The sequence below is a fragment of the Triticum aestivum genome, chromosome 2D (genome assembly GCF_018294505.1).
Source record: "Triticum aestivum cultivar Chinese Spring chromosome 2D, IWGSC CS RefSeq v2.1, whole genome shotgun sequence".
NCBI classification, from domain to species: domain Eukaryota; kingdom Viridiplantae; phylum Streptophyta; class Magnoliopsida; order Poales; family Poaceae; genus Triticum; species Triticum aestivum.
In genome coordinates, this window is record NC_057799.1 from 651931276 (window position 1) to 651954248 (window position 22973).

Consider the following 22973-nt stretch of genomic DNA (forward strand, 5'->3'; position numbering starts at 1 on the left):
CTAGAGTTTGCTGGTGGATGTTCTGGTACATGAATAATTGACGTTCTCAGCGAAGATGGAAGATCCAGATGCTGCATCCCCTCAGCCGGAGACGCCGGATCCTGATCCTACTTCTCTTCAAGAGGCGATGCAAGATCCTGTTAATGTTTGGCTGGGGCCCGTCGGCCCCCTCCTCCGGAAACTCCATTCGCTCACGGCTTCCGGACAGAGTCTGCCAGATGGGCTCAGTGCGGATGAGATTCATCTTCTCAGAGATGGTCTCAAGAAATTATGTGCCCCCCTGCAGGATATGTCGGAAGACGAGGTCGACGCTAGCGTCATGGCCCGGTGGTGGATGAAGATAGTTCGGGAACTTTGTTATGACACGGAAGATCACCTGGACGAGGTCATCGGCGCCGGCGCTCATCTCGATTTTTCAGAATTTCTTGATCGTGTGAAGGATGCGAGTAAAAGAGGCGAACGTTTCCAGTGGTGGACTATCAAACCAGGTGACGTTGACCGGAGGGATGCCGGTGTCAGCCGCCTCACGTCCTCCGAGCTGCCGTTTCCTATCTGCGGCCATAGTTGCACAGTTGGTGTTGCGGAGCCCCCAAAGAAGCTTGTCGATCTCCTGGCTTTAGACGACGACGACAAGCAGACACTCAAGGTGATATCTATAAGTGGATGCGCAGGTACTAATCTACCGCCGGACCACCAGAGTCCTCTTCAACTCGAATTTCATGTCTTCTCTCTGCTCCATCAATAAGTTTTTATCTTCTTCCTTTCCAATTTGCAGGTGTCGGAAAGACAACAGTTGCCAGAACATTGTATCACAAGCATGCAGGGAAATTTCAGTGCCGGGCTTTCGTGACTGTGTCCCAGAATCCAGATACGAGGGGGTTTCTCGCCAGCATGCTCTCACAACTTAAGGCACCACGGCCCCATGGCTTTCTTGATGTGCCGGACCTTATCGATGCTATCAGCAAACATCTCGAAGGCAAAAGGTAACTAATCTCTGCCGTTTATATAAGCAAACTGTGTCTTCTCGGAACAAAGCACAAAATTATTTGCGGGGTTGTTTTGGACTGTTCAGGACAATAAATAAATAAACATTGCTTGGGTTTTTATCCAACATGTGATTATCTTTTCACAATTCTCGTTGTATAAGATGGCATGTGTATCTCTTTTTTTTCTTCAAAAATACGAAAGTACAAAATCACAATGAAGTACATTTTTTCACTCAAGTACCCGAACTTTGTGTTCTCAAAAGCTTAAATAGCTCAGTTAGGGGGAGAGGGTTGAGTGAAGCTTTAAACAAAAAAGAAGAGCTACGAGTGGAACAGGCCAGAGTGAGGCTCACCTCGCTGGTTGATGCGACCGCTAGTAAGAAGCCGACGCTGCCGCCGCCGCCGCCGGTGGTGCCAACCCAGCAGGCCGTGGTCTCTCAGGGGTGAAGACTACGCTGTGGTCGCCACTGGAGGTTCACTTGTTCCTATGTTAGACACAACATATGTAGGTGTGGTGTACCGGGGTGTTTTCTGTTGTTAGTTTGGCCAGTCTGCCAGCTTGTTAGTTCAGCTTCGCTGGGTATGCCTGCAACTGTGTGGTTATGTTCTGCTAGTTTCCCATGGATGTGGTCCTTCTTAATTAGAATGTACAAGGATTGTCCAACCCCATAGTGGACTGCTCTGGGCAATTCCCCTCTCAACTGAGCTGCAAGCTTTGGGCTCATGAGCTGGACCAAGCCGAGCCTAGGCTCGGCCCGCGGTTGAAATCAGCCCATTTCCGGAGCCCGGCTTGGCCTGTTGCCATTCTGGGCCGAGTCTAGCTCACACTGAGCTGACGCAAACTTGGGTCGAGTCCAAAAGCTCGGGCCGGCGTTCAGATTTAATGGCATGGTACAATATGCGGGGTCATTTTTTGGCCTGTAAGAGATCAAGGATAGTTTTGCAAATTGAACGACCAAAGTCCGATATGTGCTAAAAAAACTTTGACGAGTGAAAAATGAAATGTGAGAGACGTAGATGAGTCCTCCTATGTGCCGCTTATTGCGGCAAACCCCGACCGGATCCGTGGCTCCACCACCGACAGGACCGCCGCTGGCCATCGATGGGATCTGTGGCTCCAGCGCTGACGGGATTTGAGAGAGAAGGGGGGAGGCGATCTGGGACTAGGGTTTGACCGACGGGAGAAAAATAAAAGGGAACGTGTGATGGTTTTCTGAGTGATGGTCCCACTTGGCAGTGTCTCACTAGAGTAAAGAAGCAGGGGCAAAATGGTCCAACAAAAAGTCGACAGACGGTCAACACGCGGTCAAACGACACTAACTGGACAGAACTATGACGGAAGGGAAAAACGATAAGAATAGCAATGTGGCTTGGGCAAGACCGAGTATTTTTGGAAACTAGGGGCAAAACTACCGAGTGGGACTCAACTAAGGGCACAGAAATAATTATCCCATTATGAAAATATAACGTTTGTTATTCATTGATTAAAGAGTGCCCAGGAATTAATGACTAGATGTTTTGTTTTTGTGGGTTTCAGTATGTCTTTATTTTTTGTTCACTTGTCAGGTAGTACTTTTTTGGAAATGGAATATTTTGGTGATTTTCACCATGTATCTAGACGATGCAACCATAAAAAAGTTCGGCTTCTGGCCTTGCATCGGAGATACACACAGCCTGCAATTAAAAACACATAAAATGGGACAAAAAGTTCTTTTTTTTTGCGGGAAGTCATAGAGATTTTATTCCAAGATAACAGAGTTACAATCCTCGGCGACTAAATCACTGGCACACGGAGGAGCTTGCCCCAGCCAACATGCTATGCTATCTCCACACCGTCTGAAGTTCGCTAAGCAATCTGCAACACTATTCTGATCACGAGAAATTTTTACAGGAACAAAAATCCTATCACTTAAGAGAAATTTAATCTCCTGGATCATATTTTTTTTAGAAAGGGAGGAGGACCCCCGGCCTCTGCATCTGGACGATGCATGCAACCACTTTATTAATTGTTCACACAAGATCGTACAAAGTCATACAACAGTAAGACTAAAGCCACCATCTAGGCAACATCTGTCGCTACTCCTAACCATTTGATGAAGGGTGCTGATAGACTGGGCCTAATACCAAACAGACTTCGCATCCAAACCTAACATCTAAGACCTGAGGTCCCAACCAGGACGCCTACCGGGTATGAGGCACCCACCAGTCCGGCGCACTCCTCAACCAGGACGCATGCCGAGTATGAGGCCGCCGCAGCCACCTGCCACCAATCCATCTTCAGTGTTGTACTGCTGCATCAACCTTGCCCGGTCTCGCTGTCGTCGACGCCACCATGGCGCCAGACAGCTCCACCACCCTGCGCTCGTCCATCAACACACGCCCACCGGCGAGACCCCGCTGCTCTATGCCGCTGAGACCCGCCGTTGTCGACGTGCCAGATGCCACGCCGCTTCTCCTTCGCGAACACCATCTGCTGCCAGTTCCGCTAACTGAGCATCCAAACGCCCCAGGCGGCGCCTCCAAGAAGGGTACGACACTCGCAGTGCCGCCGCCGCCCAATCATGAGATTATGGGTTTTCACCCGGGCATGGTGTCGGGTTGGAGGGCAGGGACCTCGATGGCGCCTGCAAGGAGGAAAACGGCGACCCTGGTCGCCGCCACCGTCAGGATGAACGAGTCACCCAGTGTTTCCTCCGGTCCGATGTCACCTCAACCAGCCCCCGCGAACGCACCGAGGCCGACGACCGCGATTGTAAGCCACCAAGTGCAGCAGGAGAGAGCCTGCAGTGCGAAGGAGATCCCCCGGCAACTCACCGCCCACGCGGTCAAGACACCGTCCATCCCCCCCCCCCCCCCCCCTCCACACCGCCTAAGGACGCCGCCCCGGCATCCACCCACCGCACACATCCCGTTGAGTCATGGAGGAAGACCCTCACCGCCGCCACCAGGATTCTCCATACCGTGAAAACACCAAGCCAGGCAGGACGAGGCATGGCTGGATCATATGGCCGTAGGCTGATCTCTCCAAGGATGCATCAGATATAGCTTTAAGGGCTGAAGCACAATCTGATTGCACCATGATCGTGGAATTGGAATGCTCAACTGTCAGTTTAATTCCTTCTAGTATAGCATGTAGCTCCGCTTCAAGGGCATCGTTGCAATGGAATAACTTGCGGTAAGCAGAAAAGATCACACCACCGCTTGCGTTCCTCAAGATCATACCCGAACCAGCCGAGCCATCTGTAACGTTAAAGGATCCATCCACTGACAGCGCCACCGCTCCTATCCGAGGGGGTAACCCATTGAAAGTTTTAGTTACTAGAAGAACAAGAAAAAATACACGCCTAGTGCCACTAGAGGGAGGGCTTAAGACCGAACTCCATGCCACCCTCGAGTCACTCCCGTGGGCGACATGGAGGGAAACCCTAGCCGCCGGGCGATCCCTTCCTCACCCCTCCTTCCTCCCTCGCCGCCGCCGGACGAAGCCCGACCAACAGGGGCAGCGGCGGGGCTCCTCTTCCCTTCGCGTGTTTTGGCTGGCACGGGATGGCCCGATCGAGTGGAGGCATCGGGCTAGCATGGGGCGCGGCGACACGGCGGTGGGCACTCCTGGCAGCGGTGTGCGGACGGCGCATGGACGACATGGCTGCATACTCGTGGCGCGGTATGGTGGTTGCATGTTGTGCAAGATCTGGAGGTCGCGTGCATCGACGGTTTCAGGTCGGATCCCTCTGGATCCAGCGCTTCGATGTTGGTGGCTAGCGCGGGGTGGTGGCATCCGTCGTTGGCTTCAAGAAGGATCCTCCTGGAACCCGCACCTGGATGTTGGCAGCACCAGTTTGGGTGCTCCATTGGCCTGGCTGGGTTGTTGCTCTGCTCCGGGTGTCCTTCTTGATCTTCCTCATCAACTGATTTGGAGGGTTGAGCTCCCGTGGCACTTTCATCTTAGTAGGTTTCGGTTGATGGCTAGCTGTCGGATCTGGAGCAGACGGAGGTTCATGGTATAAGATGGGGACCGGAGGAAACTTTGGTCGGCTGGTTCGGCCCAGCAGCGGTGACGTCTCTCGACGCTATTACCCTCCTTGGAGGCGAAATTGAGGTACCTCTAATCCACCCCCGACCCCCGACCCCCTCCCGACTGAAAGTTCAAAATTCGTCTTGGATTGGGTGGCGGCAGCACCGTGCGCGTCGTAACCTCCATGGAGGAGCTACCTTGGGAGGCTTGGCTATTCGGGGGAGGGTTGCTGTGAGCAGTGGGCTCCACGTGGCAAGGGCTATAGCGGCAGTGATGGTGTGGAGGTTGGCAGCTGGAGTGGTGTCGCATTCACCGCGTCGACGACGGTGGATCTTGGCGGCATGGTGCAGCTGAGTCTCGGCGACAGATACGTCTGGATGGCAGGCCTGGCAAGGATGATGCGGATCTCCTTCCTGGAGATGGGTCAACGGTTTGATGTTTGTGGCGGCTTGTAAAACATATGCATGCGGTGAATGATGTAGGTTTGCTGCACCACTGTAGGCTCTTGTTGTGTCATGTGGGCGGATCGGCGGTGACCCGGGTTCTAGATGGTGGGGAGTGAAGGCACTCCGTAGTTTTGAGTTTGTAGGTGTGAGTAATTGCTTCTGGTGGTTTGGTGTATGTTTTTGTCAAACTGTTATTGAATAAAATGTCCCCGACAACCCTTTCCAGCCACGTACAGGCTGCCATCACCAACAGAGGATCCTCCTGTCGCTAAAGAATAGATCATGTATGAGCCAATGTATAGATAAATACATAACCTGCATAGGAGAATTTATATTTCTTTTATCAAAAAAGAATGTTTACAGCAAAGCCACGGTGACCAACATACAGCAGATGCTCCAACCAGGATCAAAGCCCGCAATCTATTTGATAACCCCTCAGCCAATTACCAAATATATTAGCAACATCTTGAGGTGGTGATAAGCTAGATGATACCTGAACTATACACCACACGTCTCTAGCAAAATGACATTCGAAGAAAAGATGATGAATTAATTCGTCGTGGCTATGGAAGCTACATTTAGACCTCCCTAGCTAATTTCATTTTAGAATGCCGATCTTGCGCATATACCACAAGAATATCTTCATAAATGTGATTTTTAGTTTCCAAAAGTATATATTTTTAATTGAAATATCGGAACGAGACAACACCTTTATTGTACATGGAGTTGACGGAATATTGATGGTTTTGGTGAAAAATCCATCTAAAGGCGGCCACATAAGTTATTCCATGCAATCAAATTTTGCCCAATCTGAACACGACGAAATGCCTTAGTTTTCAATATATACTAAATATATTTCACTAATTGTATGGACGTTTGCTACATTTAGCACATGGTCTGGAAAAAGTTAGGTGTCGTATTTACATAATTATTTGCAATATATACTCTTTATGTATTAATTTGCTGTTTCTGTCTGACCTATTGAACATACAAAATTACACAGGTACTTCATTGTAATTGATGATTTATGGCTTGCATCCATATGGAATATTATTAGCCGTGCTTTTCCTCGGGGTGATTATTGCAGCAGAATAATATCAACTACACAAATTGATGATGTAGCACTGGCATGCTGTAGTTATGACTCAGGTTATATATATATGATGGAACCTCTTAATGATCACGAATCTAGAAAGTTATTCTTCGGCAGAGTGTTTGGCTCCGAAGATGGCTGTCCAACAGATATCTTAGAAGTTTCAGACATGATTATCAGGAAATGTGGTGGTTTGCCATTAGCAATTGTAGATATAGCCAGTCTGCTAGCATGCGAATCCAGTATCGTATTGGAAAAATGGAAACACGTACATGATTCTTTGCCGTCCACTTCCGAAGGGATGAAAGATTTTCTAAACCTAATCTGCAATAGCCTTCCACACCTTATCTACAGCAGTCTTCCACCTCGGTTGAGGACATGCTTGTTATATCTCAGCATGTATCCACAGGGCTGCGTGATCAAGAAGGATGAGTTGGTGAAGCTCTGGGTAGCTGAAGGTTTTCTCAGTGTTGTGGGAGGGCGAGACACACAAGATATTGCCGAGGGTTATTTTGCTGAGCTTGTGAGCAGAGGAATAGTCCAAGTCGTGGATACCAGTAATAACGGCGAGGTGTTTTCGTGTACAGTTCACCAGACGGTACTGGATTATATTAGGCACAAATCCATGGAGAAGAATTTCGTCATCACCGTGGACTATTTTCAATCAACTGTAGCACTTTCTGACAAAGTTCGCCGCTTGTCGGTCCAGTTTGGAGGGGTAAAAAGCGCATACATACCGGAAACCATTGTAACATCCCAAGTTCGATCACTTATATTTTGGGGTTTCTTCGAGTGTGTACCTTCTTCCATAAAGGATTATGGACTTCTTCGAGTTCTGATTCTTCATATTTGGGCTGACGAAGACAACGAGAGTTTTGACCTCACTGGAATCGGGGAGCTATTTCTTCTCAAGTATCTCAAGATTGAATGTAATATCACTGTCGAACTTCCAGACAAGATTCAAGGGCTGCAACACTTGGAAACACTGGAAGTATATGCAAAAGTAGTTGCTGCTCCTTCAGATATTGGTAATATGAAGAGATTACTGCACCTCTGCCTTCCGAGCGAGTATATTCAGCCCAGTGTAGTTGCCCGCATGACATCTCTTCGCGCACTCAGATATATTGATCTCAGCAGGTGCTCGGTAGAGGATGTTTTACATCTTGGAGAGCTGACCAATCTCCAGGATCTTCAGCTCACCGGTTCTACGGTACAGCCAGCAGAAAATCCGGAAAGGAATGTGCAATTACTAGGCTCGATTCTCGAGAAACTCAGTGTCTTGCAGTCCGTAACTCTGGTACCAGCCGCTTCAGGCTCCTCTTGTGTACATATTCCCCAGGATGGCTTCAGCATGGCGTCTCCTTCTACTCGGGAACTGCTTCTTCGGAGGATCGAGCTGTCATGGCGCTGTTGCATCTTCTTCAGCCTACCTGAGTGGTTTGGGGAGCTCAGAAGACTCTGCATTCTTAAGATTGCAATTAGGAGGCTATCGATGAATGATACTGATATGCTAAAAGGACTTCCTGCCCTCACTGCTCTAACCCTGTATATCCAGACAGCCCCTGCAGACAGGATCGTCATCAAGAAGGAGGGATTCAAAGTACTCACGTACTTCAAGTTCATCTGTGCTGCACCATGTGTGTCCTTTGTTCCAGGAGCAATGCCCAAAGTCCAAAAGCTCAAGCTAGGCTTTAATTCAAACAGAATGAAGCAACATAGCTTTCGAATGGCTGGCTTACGTTTCTTGAGAGGCCTTACAGAGTTTTCTGTAAAATTTGGGGTTGAGGATGATGAAAAATTCGACATAAAAGCTGCCGAGTCTGTAATGGAGGCTGCCATATGGAATCCCCCAAACACTCCAATAATGAGAGTACGATGTGTTGATGTGATTTTTTGCGCCGAGGAGGATAAGAGTACAGCGACTGAAGAAATAGAGGAAAAGCTGGAAGGCAAGAAAAAGGAGGATATTGAACCTCACCTTCCTATCCCAGTCACAGATTTTCTTCCCGATCAGTTCTCGGATTCTTCAATGGCCAAGATTAATACATACAAAAATCCCAGCCAATTGGATTACACTAAAATCCAAACAGATCCAATGGGATACCCAAGCATAGGCTTACAGAAGAGGGAACGTTCGGAGGAAAAGCGACATGAAATTGAGGAAAGCAAGAAAAAGAAGATGAAACATTCGGTGGAACATGCGAACAAGCCATTACTCGATAGCAGGTACGTGTTTTTCTTCTTAGATTAAACCTGCCTTTCTTATAATCCTCTCTCCATTATCGTGCCCATCTGTTCACCATTTCCCCTTCAATCTTACCAGATATGCGACAACAGATCGTGTCCACGTCGTGACGGGCACCATGGGCTCCCTCCTCCCCAAGCTGCTCGAGCTCCTCAAGGACGAATACAACCTGGAGGCCAAAGTCAAGGCCAGTGTCGAGTCCCTCCACTTGAAGCTGGAGCGCCTGCAAGCTTGCCTCTCGGGGTTGGCAAGGCTGGAGCCCAAGCGGCTGGATGAGAGCCTCAACGGTTGGGCCAGGGCTGTAAGGGACTTCTCTTATGATGCGGAGGATGCCGTCGATTCCTTACCCTTGCGCATCGAGGGTTCTCGGCGACTCATTACGTGGGTCACTGGATGGTTAAGTAGAAAGAAGGCTCACAAAGAGATCGCCGACACGATCAATGGCATCAAGAAAAAGGCCTGGGATTTGTCCACTCTCTATCAAAGGTGCTTGGAAACTGCGCATCCAAATTCCGCAACTAGCAATTACCCTCGCTTATTTGCTACGTATGCAAATCCGACAGAGTTGGTTGGTATCGAAGTTCCAAGGGACGAGGTGATATGGAAGCTGACACGTGGAACTGGTGGTGTGTTCGGGCAGCCGAAGATAGTCTCCATTGTTGGAATGGGAGGATTGGGGAAGACAACTCTTGCTAAAGCAGTGTATGACAAGATTCAAGTGCAATACGATTACAAGGCTTTCGTTCCGATGTCTAGGGATCCTGACATAAGGAAGGTTTACATGGACATCCTACTTCTAGTTGACAAGCAATCGTCTATGGGTCCCAGTTTGGCAAAATTGGGTGCAGGAGATCTTCGGTACAAAGTCAGGAGACTACTTGCGGACAAGAGGTATATATATGCATCCACCTTTTATACTCAAGTTCACGCAATTTAGCTCCACAGCGAGTACAATCGTCGTGAAGAGATATAAATTTGCAAGTATCATTTAATACTAGAGGGATATGCGCGCTTCGCTGCGCCGTTTTTCACTGGTTTGATATAATGTTTTTTTTTCTGCCTTTGTGCCGTTGCAATTAGCTGCTTCGTTTCACCCAAGTCTATCCTTAATCAGGCACTGCGATGCATTATTTCAGCATGAGGCAAGTAATAGGTGCTAGAAATAATTATAACATAAAAATTATGGCAATATATACAGCGGGCAAAAATCCATATATACGGCTGCGCTAATACGTGGAACACATTTGCAAGATAAATATAGTGGACAAATCACCAGCAGTAGGCAAGGAACACGTCCGAAATAAATGTAGCAAACAAACACAATACAGCTAATCACTTTGTCCATTAGAATATTGTGCCAACTGCCTTGGAATTTCTATCTTTGGTAAGCTTGACCCAAATGATCGATTGGCAGCATCAATGCCCTACCTACCTACGCATTTGATGCCACAAAGAACTTAGGACAATTAAAGGAATGACATATAACATACTCCCTCCGTTCCAAAATAAGTTGTACTAAGCTTGAGATCTTATTTTGGAACGGAAGGAGTATTTAACAGGAGAGGAGATTCAGAACCTAACGACAAAAGCTAACTCATTGAATCATCAAAAGTTAAACAGTAGAAGGATTACACAACTAACATTTTTGTGTGAGCACATGATGGTGGCAACCATCACATCCATCTTTTATAGTGTGAATGTGTAGGGCGTGCAAAAACGTCCGGTCATCTTTAACTGCAAGAGAAAAGTAAATTCAAATGGAAACAAAAGGATAATAAGCCTTCTCTAATAAAATTATACATTAAAGCACAACACAACAAAATACTACTACATAAAACAGGAGTGATTGTGAAATGAACCTCTAATTAGTGCCTACTTCCAAGTCCCACGCTTATATTTAAAAGCATTGTTGGATGAAGCCTTAATGAAGTTGGGAGGAAATTGAGGTACTTCCTCTATTCACCTTTATAAGACCTTGAAGATATTTCAGACAATGTGCAAAACAACCTATTTTGAGTTGTCTGAAATGACTTACAAAAGTGAACGGAGGGAGTACTATTTCCCGGAAGTGGCATTTTTGGTGCTTAAAAACTGATGTTGCACAAGTGCACATTGCTCAAATGTTACTGTATATATGGATTACCACAGGTAATCACCATATGCTTCAGGTATTGAACAACTAAAAATGAATTAGCAAGGGATGGCATGGCCGCCTGAATGACAAATTCAAGTATTTGTCTATTTCACACAACACGACGTAAACCTGAGATGATCTTCAAGGTCTAGTAGCTACGAAGGTTATGTATTGTCTCTCAGACTTAATCAAGCTACTTGCAAACCTAGACCCAAGAAGTAAGCATGTCTGGACAAGTATATGGATTCGAAAGATACGGCAGAAGGAAAAGTATGTAAACCAGTCCACGATGGAGGGAGTAGTGGGAGTAGGGAAGCTGCGTCTTGATGCAACTCAGCTGGTTCGCCTTCACAGCCAGCGGATTCTTCTGTAATTGCTAAACTGTCCACCGTTAACCCCTACCTCGCCCCCAAGCATGAGAAGGCAACCGACCCAAACACCTCGACGGACCAGAAGCCTCGAATTCGACAGAGCTTGGTAACCTAACAGATTCAGAAATCACAATGGGCCTATAAAACAGAGTCCACATCTACATAGAGGTTTTTTGAACTGGGAGATTAATCGACAAAATGCAAATAGAAAGTGTGTGCGAACATGTGTATTCAGTAAAATGGTAACTTTACTGCAGCTTAAATAGGTACCAAAACTCTATGCTAACTATTAGCCCAAAAACTGGTTCAAAGTTTACGAAACAGTAGCATATCTTATTAGTAGCAACATACTCTAGCTCCTACTTCAAACTGAGATGATCTTGATATAATTGCAGCCTAGAACGAATAATTTACAATGACTAAAGTAAGTAACACGGGTGTAGAAACTATCATAGAAAATACTCCTTGTAACTTAATATAAGACGTTTTTTGACATTGTCATAGACTCTAAAAATGGAACATCATTAAACCTATCCCTGCAAGAATGCCACTTCTGCTCTATGTAATTTGAAAAATCAATAGTAGTTCAATGATGTTATTATCCTTGTAACTTGTGCTCTCTTCAATCTTTTTTGTCCATGAGCTCATGTTGCAGTGCTAAAAATAGTTGATGACAAGAAATACTACTACCTGCTTCTTCCTCCTTGAGACAGTGATAGGCACAAAAGGGTGTAGCCACTCGCCTATTCGTGCTTAATAGGCTCCACAATGAGGAGGTGTCCCATTCACAGGTTTAATTTTTTTATCTGCTGAAAATAATCAAACCAGACAAAAGACCTGAATCATTGGAAAATTTAAACATGCAGCATACAGAAATCATCCTGACAAAAGTGAAATTACCTAATACATCCAGAGAGCTAACAGAAGTAAAAATTTAAATTACCTATTTCTCTAAAATGGCTGACTCAAACACGAAAACGCACAAACCAGAACTGCCAACAAATTAGACATTAGGTAAAGGAATAAAGGATGATGATCTAGAGAGGAAACAATGAACAAAAATGGACCCACTTGCAATGCCCAAATCGAAGAACTCTGATTGACATAGCAGCAACCCGTGCAACCCCGACCTCTAGGGCAGAGAGGAAGCACATGGCGCAGCTGAAGTGATCCTTGGTGGCAGGGCCGTGAAGGAGATGGGGACAGAGTTGGCTGTCCTACCACTACTCCAGTCGGCCATCGTTAGTGTGGCGTACGGGGACGGGGACGGGCCAGCAGGAGTCCGAGCAACGGAGTGGATAGAGGACAAGGGAACCTCGAGGTGGCCGGTGGATTGCGTCATGAATCTCGGCGGGGGAACAACAGGCAAGGAGTGGCCGTAAGGATATCCGCGGTGCCAACCGAAGCTAGGTTGGCGGCGGCCGCAAACCCTAGGTGGCGCTCGAAAGTAGAAGGACAACCACAGCGCTGTAATTCATGGGAGCTTAGGCTAGTCATAGTGGGGAGTATCATAAAATAATATCATAGACGATCATATTTATTGCCATGCATGACATAAAGTAGCACAGCATTTAACATGATACGGTATCTACCTATGTTACTCTAACCCTCTCTCTCTCTCTCTCTCTTCTTTAATTGTGTGCCACGTAAGCATGTTTGCTAGTCCCAAGTGTATGTTACCAGTTATGTTACCCCCCACTATGGCCAGCCTTAGAAACTGTAGTGATGAGTACTACATTTACCACACGTGGCTAGAGAGTAAAGGACACAATGCAACATGACATGTAGGCATGCAAGATGCAACTACCCACAAGCCTCGTGAACATAGAAACGTCGATCTGAGACAAAAGAAGTTACTCCATCCATTCGGGTTTGCAAGGCTCATCTCAAAAAAGGAGAAATTCAGATATACAAGTCTACTCTCGCATCTCCGAACCTTAGCACTAATCGCGAGCCAACACATGCAATTGTTGCAATAAAAATCATGCATGTAACAGTTGCATTTAAAAAACACATGCTATGTAGATGATCCAAAAACGAGAGCATGCAAGGCCATGATAGGCTGGTTTGTATGGGAGTTATGGGATCTAATACTGCATAGTTAAATGCTTAATAAGGAACAATAATTAGAGGATTTGCATGGTGGAATATTCCTTGGTAGTATGTGTTATTTTCCAAATGAGCCTCCCTTCTTTCCGGTTTAAAGGGCCCAATTCAAAAATCTCCTCAACCAAAGTAGATGGTGAGTGGTGGAATAAATTTTATAGTTTGCAAAAGAAGTCAATTAGTGCACTTATTTTTTTCTCAAAAAATTGTGTTTACCGATACATCGGCAGATGTTGGGTGATGCAATAAATTTCATAGTTTGCAAAATAACTCAATTAGTGCATTTGTAAGAATTAGTGCTTGAAAGTAATCTAATTAAGCCCATTACATCTAGAAGTTTCATGGTAGGCCGAGCCAGCAGATAGTTTGTGCATGAGACCTTCTATACTTTTTCTGTGATATTACATAGTTACAATTACTTATGTTTATAAATCAATTGGTCAATTGGAAATATTTTTCAACCAACAAAATCAAGAGTAATCATTTTTCATTGGTCATGGGTGAGGGTGACCGAGCATAATTAGTGAAACAAACTGAGTAGTGAGTAAAGCCTTCTTCTTCTTCTTCTATTTTCTGCGGAGGAGTCAGTAACGCCTTGATGGTAGTAATACGGCAAATTTAGCCATGCCTGCACTATTGATTATGTGTGCAGTCGCAGAAGATGCAAATAGATATAGACCGAGCTAGCCTATAGTTCGTGCATGAGATGAGAGACCGTTTGTGTGCAGTAGTATATATAGTTACGTGAAAATATACAGTTTGTATTATGAACTGGTCGACTGCCAATATATTGCAATCAAGAAAACAAAGAGTAATTGTTTTTGCTTGGTAGAAAAAAGTTCATTTTATTAGCCTGAAGAAAAAGGCTGGTTTGCATAACCACTGGATAATTATTATTTTTCTGCTCCCTTAACACTCTCGATCTATCCAATACGGTTCAGAAATCGTCCTGCGTGGGTTTGCTGACGTGGACATGGTCAAAGCGGTATTTGACCTATGGGTGGGTCCCTCTCGTCAGGTGAGATGTGAACTGATCTCTCGTCCTACATAAGTTAAATCCCCTGGCGGTCCGACCATGAACGTGTGGTGCAGCGGCTCGCCGGAGACGGAGCCAACAGGCGTGTGCGCGACCCTGACGCCGGCATCCCTCCACCACCTACTCCCGGTTTGCAAATGTGTTGGTACTGATGGGCTCCGATATAAATGGATAGGCTCTAGTGTCCGACAGCGGCGCGTATAAATGGATAGGCTCTAGTGTCCGACAGCGGCGCGTTGCCGCATAGTAGGGGCAACCGGGCAATGGAGGGGCATCCCTTCGAGTGGAGTCGAGCCGGCGGCCGGTCGAGGCGGAAGCAGAGGCAAACATAGGTGACACGAATCCGGTGGAGCGACGTCGATCTGGAGCAGTGGAGGTCAATTTGCAAGTAGATCGTGGTGACGGTGCGGCGTGGTTCTTTGTGCGAGATTGGGTGCCGTGCAGGTCGAGATTGGGACCTTGACCAGGCAGAATCCACTGAAGGTTAGCAGTGACATGGACAGTAGACGTCATCAGCAACTGTGAGAAAGAAACGACGGTGACGGGAGGTGGGATCAGCATCAGCAGCCAAAAAAGAGATCACGGTGGCCCGACAGGGGATCACATCCTCACCTGATGAGAGGGACCCGCAGGTCAAATACCGCTTTGACCACGCGCACGTCAACAAAACCACCCGAGCAAGCCCACTCAGGACGATTTATGAACGGTATTTCATAGATCATGGGATTAAGAGAGCAGAAAAAATGATTAGGGGTTATGTGAACCTGCTATTTTCTTCAGGGTAGTAAAATGGACTTTTTTCTCCTTGGTATGTGTGGATGGTAACTGAGAATAATTAGTGAAGCTAAGTGAGTAGTCAGTAACCTTCACTAGCGATTATGTGTCTTGTCGTAGAGGAAAGAAATAGATACAACTTATCCTAAATATTAAACCAAAATTTTGTTAGAGTTGATAAGTTGTATATCTAAAAGTATATTGGCTCACAATATGCAGATAATGGATCAATGTACTTCACCTGCCATGTGGATTCTAAGTGTTTATCAAAAGGCAATTTTAAAATTTAAAGAACAGAGAACCAATTAATCTTCACACGTGTATATAACCATGTTGTTTGTGTTAATTTGGTGGTGAAAAACTTGTGGGAGGAATTATGTATTAACTTTTCTTTTCTACTCCGTGTTATGTAGTTACATAGGGAAAATTATATCAATACTCGAACTTTTATTTTGATAAACGACCATGTATATGCAAATTCTATATACCTCAAACAAAGAGTAATTATTTTTCCTAGGTATGTGCGGACGGTAACTGAGGATAAATAGTGAAGCGAGGTGAGTACTCAGTAACGCCTACACTATTGATTTATATGTGTGTGGAAGCAGAATAAATAAATAGATAAGACTTATCCTAAATATTAAACCAAACATTTGTTAGTGTGAAAGTAAGACACAAAAAATGCCGGGTAAGGATACGATATATAGATACATTTTAGGTTCAATTGACCGTAAAAGATCATTTGAATTAGTACTTCAACTCACATATTACTGTAGAGAGATTCCTAGATATTTTACAACAATTACAGCTTTAAGTAAAAGTTGCTAAAGTTAATTGTACTTTTCTTAAATCAGACGATATAATATGACTACTATAAACACTAATATGATTTTGGTAGTAAATTATTTGGGTCTGGCATGCTCAAAATTATGACTAAATTGGTATCATTTTGATGGACTGGCCGATTGGTCTTTTTACTAATCCGTCCGGAAAGTGTAGTATAGATCATGTCAGAAAATGGGAGTTCGAATAGCAAACCATTAGTCCATAAGATATGAGTACCGTAGTCTATGAGATAAGTACCATGGGATTAAATACCCAGGCCACTGAGCTGGCTGTTGGTTCTGCATCACACCTCATATGTTTTTGAATATGTAGCTCAAGAGCGGTGAGTCGTCAAACTACGAACTGCAAGCTACTCCTCCATTTCCCTATAGGTGTTTAGGCCTGCACAGGCATAGAACAAAAAACAAAAATATATTTACTACTATATTTGCATCATTGCTTAAATGCTTTAAATATGGTTAGATGATTGTAATATGTGAACTAACAATGATATGCATAGTTTGTTAAGAAAAAGAGTTTCCCCTGTTTTATATTATAAAGCAATAACCACTTACATCCAAAGCATCGATACAAACACACACCACACATACCCAAGGCGAGATACAAGGAAGCCGGGCAACGAAACACACCCACAACGACAACCAAGCACCTACAAGATGTGCAAAAAAGGGACCGCTTAGCGCCGACGGAGACCACCAAGAGCAATCGTCCGGGGGGGGGGGGGGGGGTGACGAACCACGCCGGACCGAGGGCTCCAAGACGATGCCTCCAAGAAGGGTACGACCACGGAATGTCGCCACCGTCCAATCCGAAGATCAAGTTTTCATCCGGAGCGAGATGAGGGAGAGGGAGCACCATGACGGAGCCTACAAGGATGAACACGACATCCGCGAATGCCGCCACCGTCGGCCAGTGCAAGCACTGGACAGGTGATGAACCCCGGTGCTTCAATCCCCCCGTCGTATCCCCGATCCGCCAACCACTCACAGCCACGCCGCCCAAGCAGCCATGACTACGTGCCCGCAACTGAGACGCGCAGTCCGCCCACGACATGCGCGCCTCCCACCGCCAGGACCGCCGCCCTGCCACCAGACCACCGCGACAGCCACCAAAAAACACAACTTTGGCCAGATTTGCGCCCCCAGCCGACTCCGAAGCCACCGGCGGGCACCTTGCCACGAGAGGAACCGTAACCATAAGCCGGTCCGGGGGAAGGGGGAGGTGACGGAGCAACCCAAGGCCAAGATCGGCGACGGGGCACACGGAAGCACCGCCGTCCACCGACCAGCCTCCCCCCCCCCCCCCCGAAACCATGTTCGCCCCCGAAGCCACAGGTCCGGACCATCCAGAGCACACCGGCCACCGCTGCACGCCTAAGAAGGGGAAGGGGAACCAGATCGGCCGCCGCCGCGCCCAAGGGTAGCCAGCAGGGGGGTCTTCCCGTGCCGAGCGCCGCCGTCCCGCCGCAAAGGGCCTGGCTGAACGGGGACGCCCACTGCCAATGCTACCGCGCCGCCCCCCTCCCCCACCAGAGACACGGAGGGAGGGCCGCCCGCGACCCGGTCGAACTCGACCCACAGCGCCAGAGGCGACGCCGAGGCACTGCAGGGGAGCAGCCGCCACCGACACCACCCACCGGCCTGCACCACCTCCTTGCCGCCTGTCACGCCGCCGCCACGCCACCGTCGTTGGCCCACGCTGGAGCGTCGCTGATGCCTGTGCATGTGCGCGGGTCACTATGCTAGTTATCCTACAAATACGTACACTTTCCCTCGCCCTATCGAAGGTGCCTAAATTGCCCTAAATGTTTTTTTGCAGCACTCAAGAGACTAGTTCATTGGCTGATGTTATATATATATACTGTGTTTCAAAGTACTTCTCAACCTCTAGAGACATATCTACATGTAGAATACATGGTATATTATAGGTTGTTCTTTTCCATTATCTAAAAAATCTGCTCGATGATAACTTTTTTTCACATACAATATACATATTAGCAAGCCTTATGTAATGCTAAGAAATTATAGATAGATATACTAACTCCTAACTCTTGTGTTGTCATGATGATAAATAGGTACTTGATCGTTATCGATGATATATGGAATGAATATTCATGGAAAGAAATCAATTACGTTTTGATGAATGGTAAAGCTGAAAGTAGAGTAATCACAACTACTCGGAATCATGCAGTAGCCAACATGGCAGATGATGTTTACAGGCTAAAACCTCTTTCACATTTGCACTCTAAAGAGTTACTCAATAGAAGACTATTTGATGGTAAAGACAACGTCCCTAGTGATGTACCAGAGGTATCAGAAAAGATCTTATCGAAATGTGGTGGTATACCACTAGCCATCATTGAAATGGCTAGTTTTTTGTACATGAAACCAAGGGTTCATTGGTCTAAGGTGTATGACAATGTCGGTTATGAGTCAGATGTTGGAGGCAATGCAGATGTCTGGAAGGCGACGAGAGAGGTACTATCATCTAGTTATTATGATATGCCTGATTTTCTGAGGGCATGTTTATGGCATCTACACATTTTTCCAGAAGACTGTTTAATCAAGAAAGAAACTTTGATCTGGAAGTGGGCAGCCGAAGGTTTAATCGATGAGGAACCAGGGAAAGGGCTATCTGAGCTTGGAGAATTATGCTTCCAAGAACTCATAAATAGAAACCTGGTCATGTCGGTAGAGGATGACTCACATTGTGGGAAGGTAATTGGTTGCCGTGTCCATTATTTGGTGCTTGATATGATCTGTTCCTTATCAACTCAAGAGAACTTTGTTACCGTCCTGGATGGTAGCAAGCAACAACTCCCTGTTGCAAGCAAGACTCGCAGGTTGGCTGTCCAAAAGAGGGTCGCGGAGCAGGGTGACCCTCTGACTAACATTCGCCCGGAAAATCTGAGGTCATTTAATACCATGGGGTGTCATTTTAGTACGGATCTATCACTTTCATGCTTTGAACGTCTCCGTGTGGTTGCTATAGAGGAATGTACTTTCAATGAAGGGGAGAGTTATAATCTTAAGTATCTTGGGAGATTACTTCAGCTAAGGTACCTCGGACTATATAACACACGTATTGATGAGCTACCGCAAGACATAGGGGATCTAAGATTTTTGCAGACACTGGACTTGAGGGGAACCAGGGTCAAAGAATTGCCAGGGAGAGTTGCTCGCCTAAGGCAACTCAAGTGCCTGCGAGCTGATGAAGGCACAGCAGTGCCGGACTGGATGGGGAATCTGACATCCCTAGAGGAACTGCTGCTGGGCGAAGTCGGCAAGTCGGTAAACTTTGTGAATGAGCTGAGCAAACTGACAGAGCTGAGGAAGCTAGAGATTCGGACTGAGAAGTTGGATAAGAACCAAAGCAAAGCTTTGGTGCAGTCTATGAGAAATCTAGAGAAAATTCAAGTCCTAAGACTTACGATGCGTTATTGGTGGCCATCACTTGGTGAGCTCAACTGGGGAGACTTTGACCCACCTAGACAACTCCGTGAGTTGCACCTAATGAGCATCGCATCCTCTCAGCCGCCCGCGTGGATCAACGCCTACCGTGTTCCGGTTCTCTCACACTTGTATGTGAATGTGATGGCTCTGAAAGACCAGGATCTAGAGAACCTTGGGAGATTGCCAGAGCTCATTAGTCTGGAGCTGCTGACGCCGTCGAATATCTCCCCTACCATCAAGGGAGACCGTGCATTCCCCAAGTTGAGGTGCTTTCACACGTCCACATCATTCAGTTTTTCAGAGGGAACTATGCGAAGCCTGGAATTATTTCACTTCAAAGTCGACATCTCGGCCTTGAAGGATGCCAACGTTAACTTTCATGAAGGATTTGTTGCATCAACAATGAAGAACCTCCCTTCGCTTCAGAAAGTCAAGGCGGAAATCAGCTTCACCGGTGACGTCAAGGCGATACATGAAGCGCTGAAGCGTGCAGTGGACGAACATCCGAACAGTCCCAGCCTTCATGTCAAAACTAATCAGGTACGTACTACCGTGTGTCTCCTCATCACACCAATATGTTCTAGCTAACTTTCTCTCGGTCTAACACATAATCTTTTAAAGATTTCAGAGTATATACATACATGCATATACACACATGTCTGCGAATTAATTCGCAAAAAAAGAATGTACACGCATGTCTGATTGTTTTTCCAACCATGCTTGATTTCTTACGTCACGTTATTTTACAGGTTGCCACTGCGCAGAAAAGACTACTGTAATCATGTCACCGGCTGCAGGGCCACCTCGTCAGTCTTTGAGCTTAGTTCTTGTTTGAAGGGGCAAAAACACCCAGAAAAACTGTCAAAAAGAAAAAAGAAGGAAAAAATTGTCTTTATGTTGCTTACATATATTGTAAAAAATCTAGTTTGGTGAACCAAGTTTGCTCAGTGTGTAATAAGGCTAGTTTGGTAGCGTGCCAGGTTTTTTGTCCCCTAGGTTTTGTTCCCAGCGAATGTAACTAGAGGGTTTTCCTGGTGTGCGTCGAACTCAGCGAACCTATTTTCATTTTCTACTATTGTGTTGAATACTGTCTACACTCTTGTAAGTTAAAATTCTTTGATCCTCTATTCTGTTCTTGCTTTCCTTGGTTCAGGAGCCATTACATTTCTAAGGTCCTCAGTTTTACTGCCTGGAAGCTAGCTAGCTCCTGATGAACTACCTATTGTCACTTTCCTTCCAAATAAGTAGCTCATGATGTACTTAGTTTACATCTTTGTGATGTACAGTACTACCGGCTTGTTTTCCGGCTGCCTCTGCTGCCCTCATGGCTGCTTTAAGACTCCTTATTCCTTTCTCAAAATCAATAGAGTGAAGCCCTAGTCAGTTTGTTTATTTGGATGTATCACCTTTTGTTTGGTACAGAATTTTCTTCATTCCCAGTGAGCTGATCTCCTATGAGTTTAGTTCAGAACTTCAGAATTAGTGTCCCACTGGAGACAGAGACGGGCAGCGACGTATTTTGGTGTTCGTATCATCATGTAGTAAATGTTAGCAATAATCTTGTCTAGTATATAGGTTAAAGCTAATCATACTCAGTGTGGCCGGTGATTAGGCTAGTTAGGTGTACTAGTACTATACGACTTGCATGTGCGTGTGTAAGTACTGGTAGTCCTGCTAGGATTAGTGCTTGGCCATGTATAAGTAGAAAAGTACTAGTTGGTCAAAGGGAAGTGTTTATGTGCGGCGCGCCGGCGAAATGCTCGGGCCGGTCGTTTGTGCGTTGTACGATAGAAACGCCCCGGACCACTCGTTTTATGGGTCCCACCACCGCCCGGCGCCCCTCCCATCCTTATCTCCCCCTCGCATCTCTCTTTCTCCTTTCCATTTACATCGCCAGCCACGGGAACGGCAGCCCCAACCTTGCTCATCTCTCCTTTCTTTCTCTACTGCTCCTTCTACACCCGAGCTACAGAGGGCTACTGAGAGCACCCGCGCGACACCCTTCAGAGCTTCTGCAAAGGGGGGAGTTGCTTAGCCAGGATGCACTCGTCACCATGGGTCGCCCAGGTGAGCTCGTTGCCATGGTGCGCGCGCCGCCGTCCTTGATTTTTGCTGCGACCGCACCTGTTGCTGCCCTCTTTTTTCTGGGTAGGGGACGGCGGGCGCGGGTGCTGCAAGTAGCGGAGCCCCGTGTTTTTTGGGGAGGCGACCATGGACTACAAGCGAGCGGCCACTGCCAACCACCGATGCGATTCGCCGACGGAGATGCTACTACCCCTGCGCGGCGGAGCTGCAACCGTAGTTCGGCGGAGCTACAACCGTAGGCCGGTGGAGTTGCAACCAGCAAAACAAATGCTGGAACCGGCGACAACCGTGTTGTGATGGTCACGGCAGCGATCCATCATTGCTGGAACCAGCAAAAATTTTTGCTGGAAGCAGCGATTTTTTTTTTTGCTACGACCCCAGCGACGATGATTCATAGTTTTGCTGGAAGCGGCAAGTACTTTTGATAGAACCATTTTCTTTTTTTGTTGCAAGCATGATTTCTTTTTGTTATCACCGTTTTGATTTTGCTAGAATAAACATCCATTGTTTTTGTTAGCATCGTCTTGGATTTTTGCCGGAACCAGCGTTTTTCTGCTACATCTGTTCTTCAGTTGTGTTGAAGCCAACACACCTTTTTTGTTTGAGATTTTGACGATGGCGAGCCTGACGGTGGTGAGCGTCAACGGCGAGCGACGGGGCCTGCCACCACCGGAGCTGCAACCGTCGCTATCGGAGCTGCAACCGCAGGCCACAACTGTTGCATGCATGGAGTCAGTGACAAGTGCACGCAGAGACCGGCGGCGCTCGGCGGTGAGTGCGGTGACAGGCGACGAGGACATCCGGCGAGGGCAGACCGGCGACGAGGACGGCCGGCGAGGTGCGGCAACTGGAGAGCGTGTGACCCGGCAAGGCGAAGAGAGCGATGAGAGGTAGGGGATTTTTTTCTGTACGTGCTTGTGAGAAAGACAACTGCATCGATCGTACGGCTGCAAACGACTGAATCATACGGCTGAAAGTGGACCGGCCGAACTATTAGGCCGGCGCACTGGGGCCTATTAGTCACCTTGGTCAAAGCTGTCAGAGTTTGAGTCCAGGTCTGGTAGTCTTGGATGTGTCCGAGTCGTAATATGCGCTGGGTCTTGGCCGACTGTGTATGTATACAAGTACGTCATGAATTTGTAACACCGAGAAAATAAGAAAAGAAATAAAGAGGAAAAAAGAGAGGCACGACACGTGCCTTTGGCAAAAGTTTTTGCTTGTGCGTGTTCGTGTGATTTGATGTGATCGATCCTGTGGGCCGAGTTCCAACATTAAAACAGCTTGAGTTCACATTATGATCTCAAACAGGCACTTTTGATAGAACACGAAGAATACAAGTTCTCACTAATGGTATGCACTAACAATTTCACTTGTGAATTTCTTG

The 22973-nt window shown here is 46.6% G+C and overlaps 1 protein-coding gene across 1 annotated transcript; it reads left to right on the forward strand.

The window, feature by feature from the left end:
- The first annotated feature begins 70 nt into the window (after positions 1-70).
- On the forward strand, positions 71-20491 carry LOC123050852 (uncharacterized). Its single transcript, XM_044473582.1, has 6 exons — positions 71-671; positions 776-983; positions 6451-8766; positions 8864-9676; positions 18127-20044; positions 20254-20491. The coding sequence occupies exons 1-6, from the start codon at positions 128-130 to the stop codon at positions 20281-20283; spliced, it is 5829 nt and encodes a 1942-aa protein (XP_044329517.1). The 5' UTR covers positions 71-127; the 3' UTR covers positions 20284-20491.
- The last annotated feature ends 2482 nt before the right edge of the window (positions 20492-22973 follow it).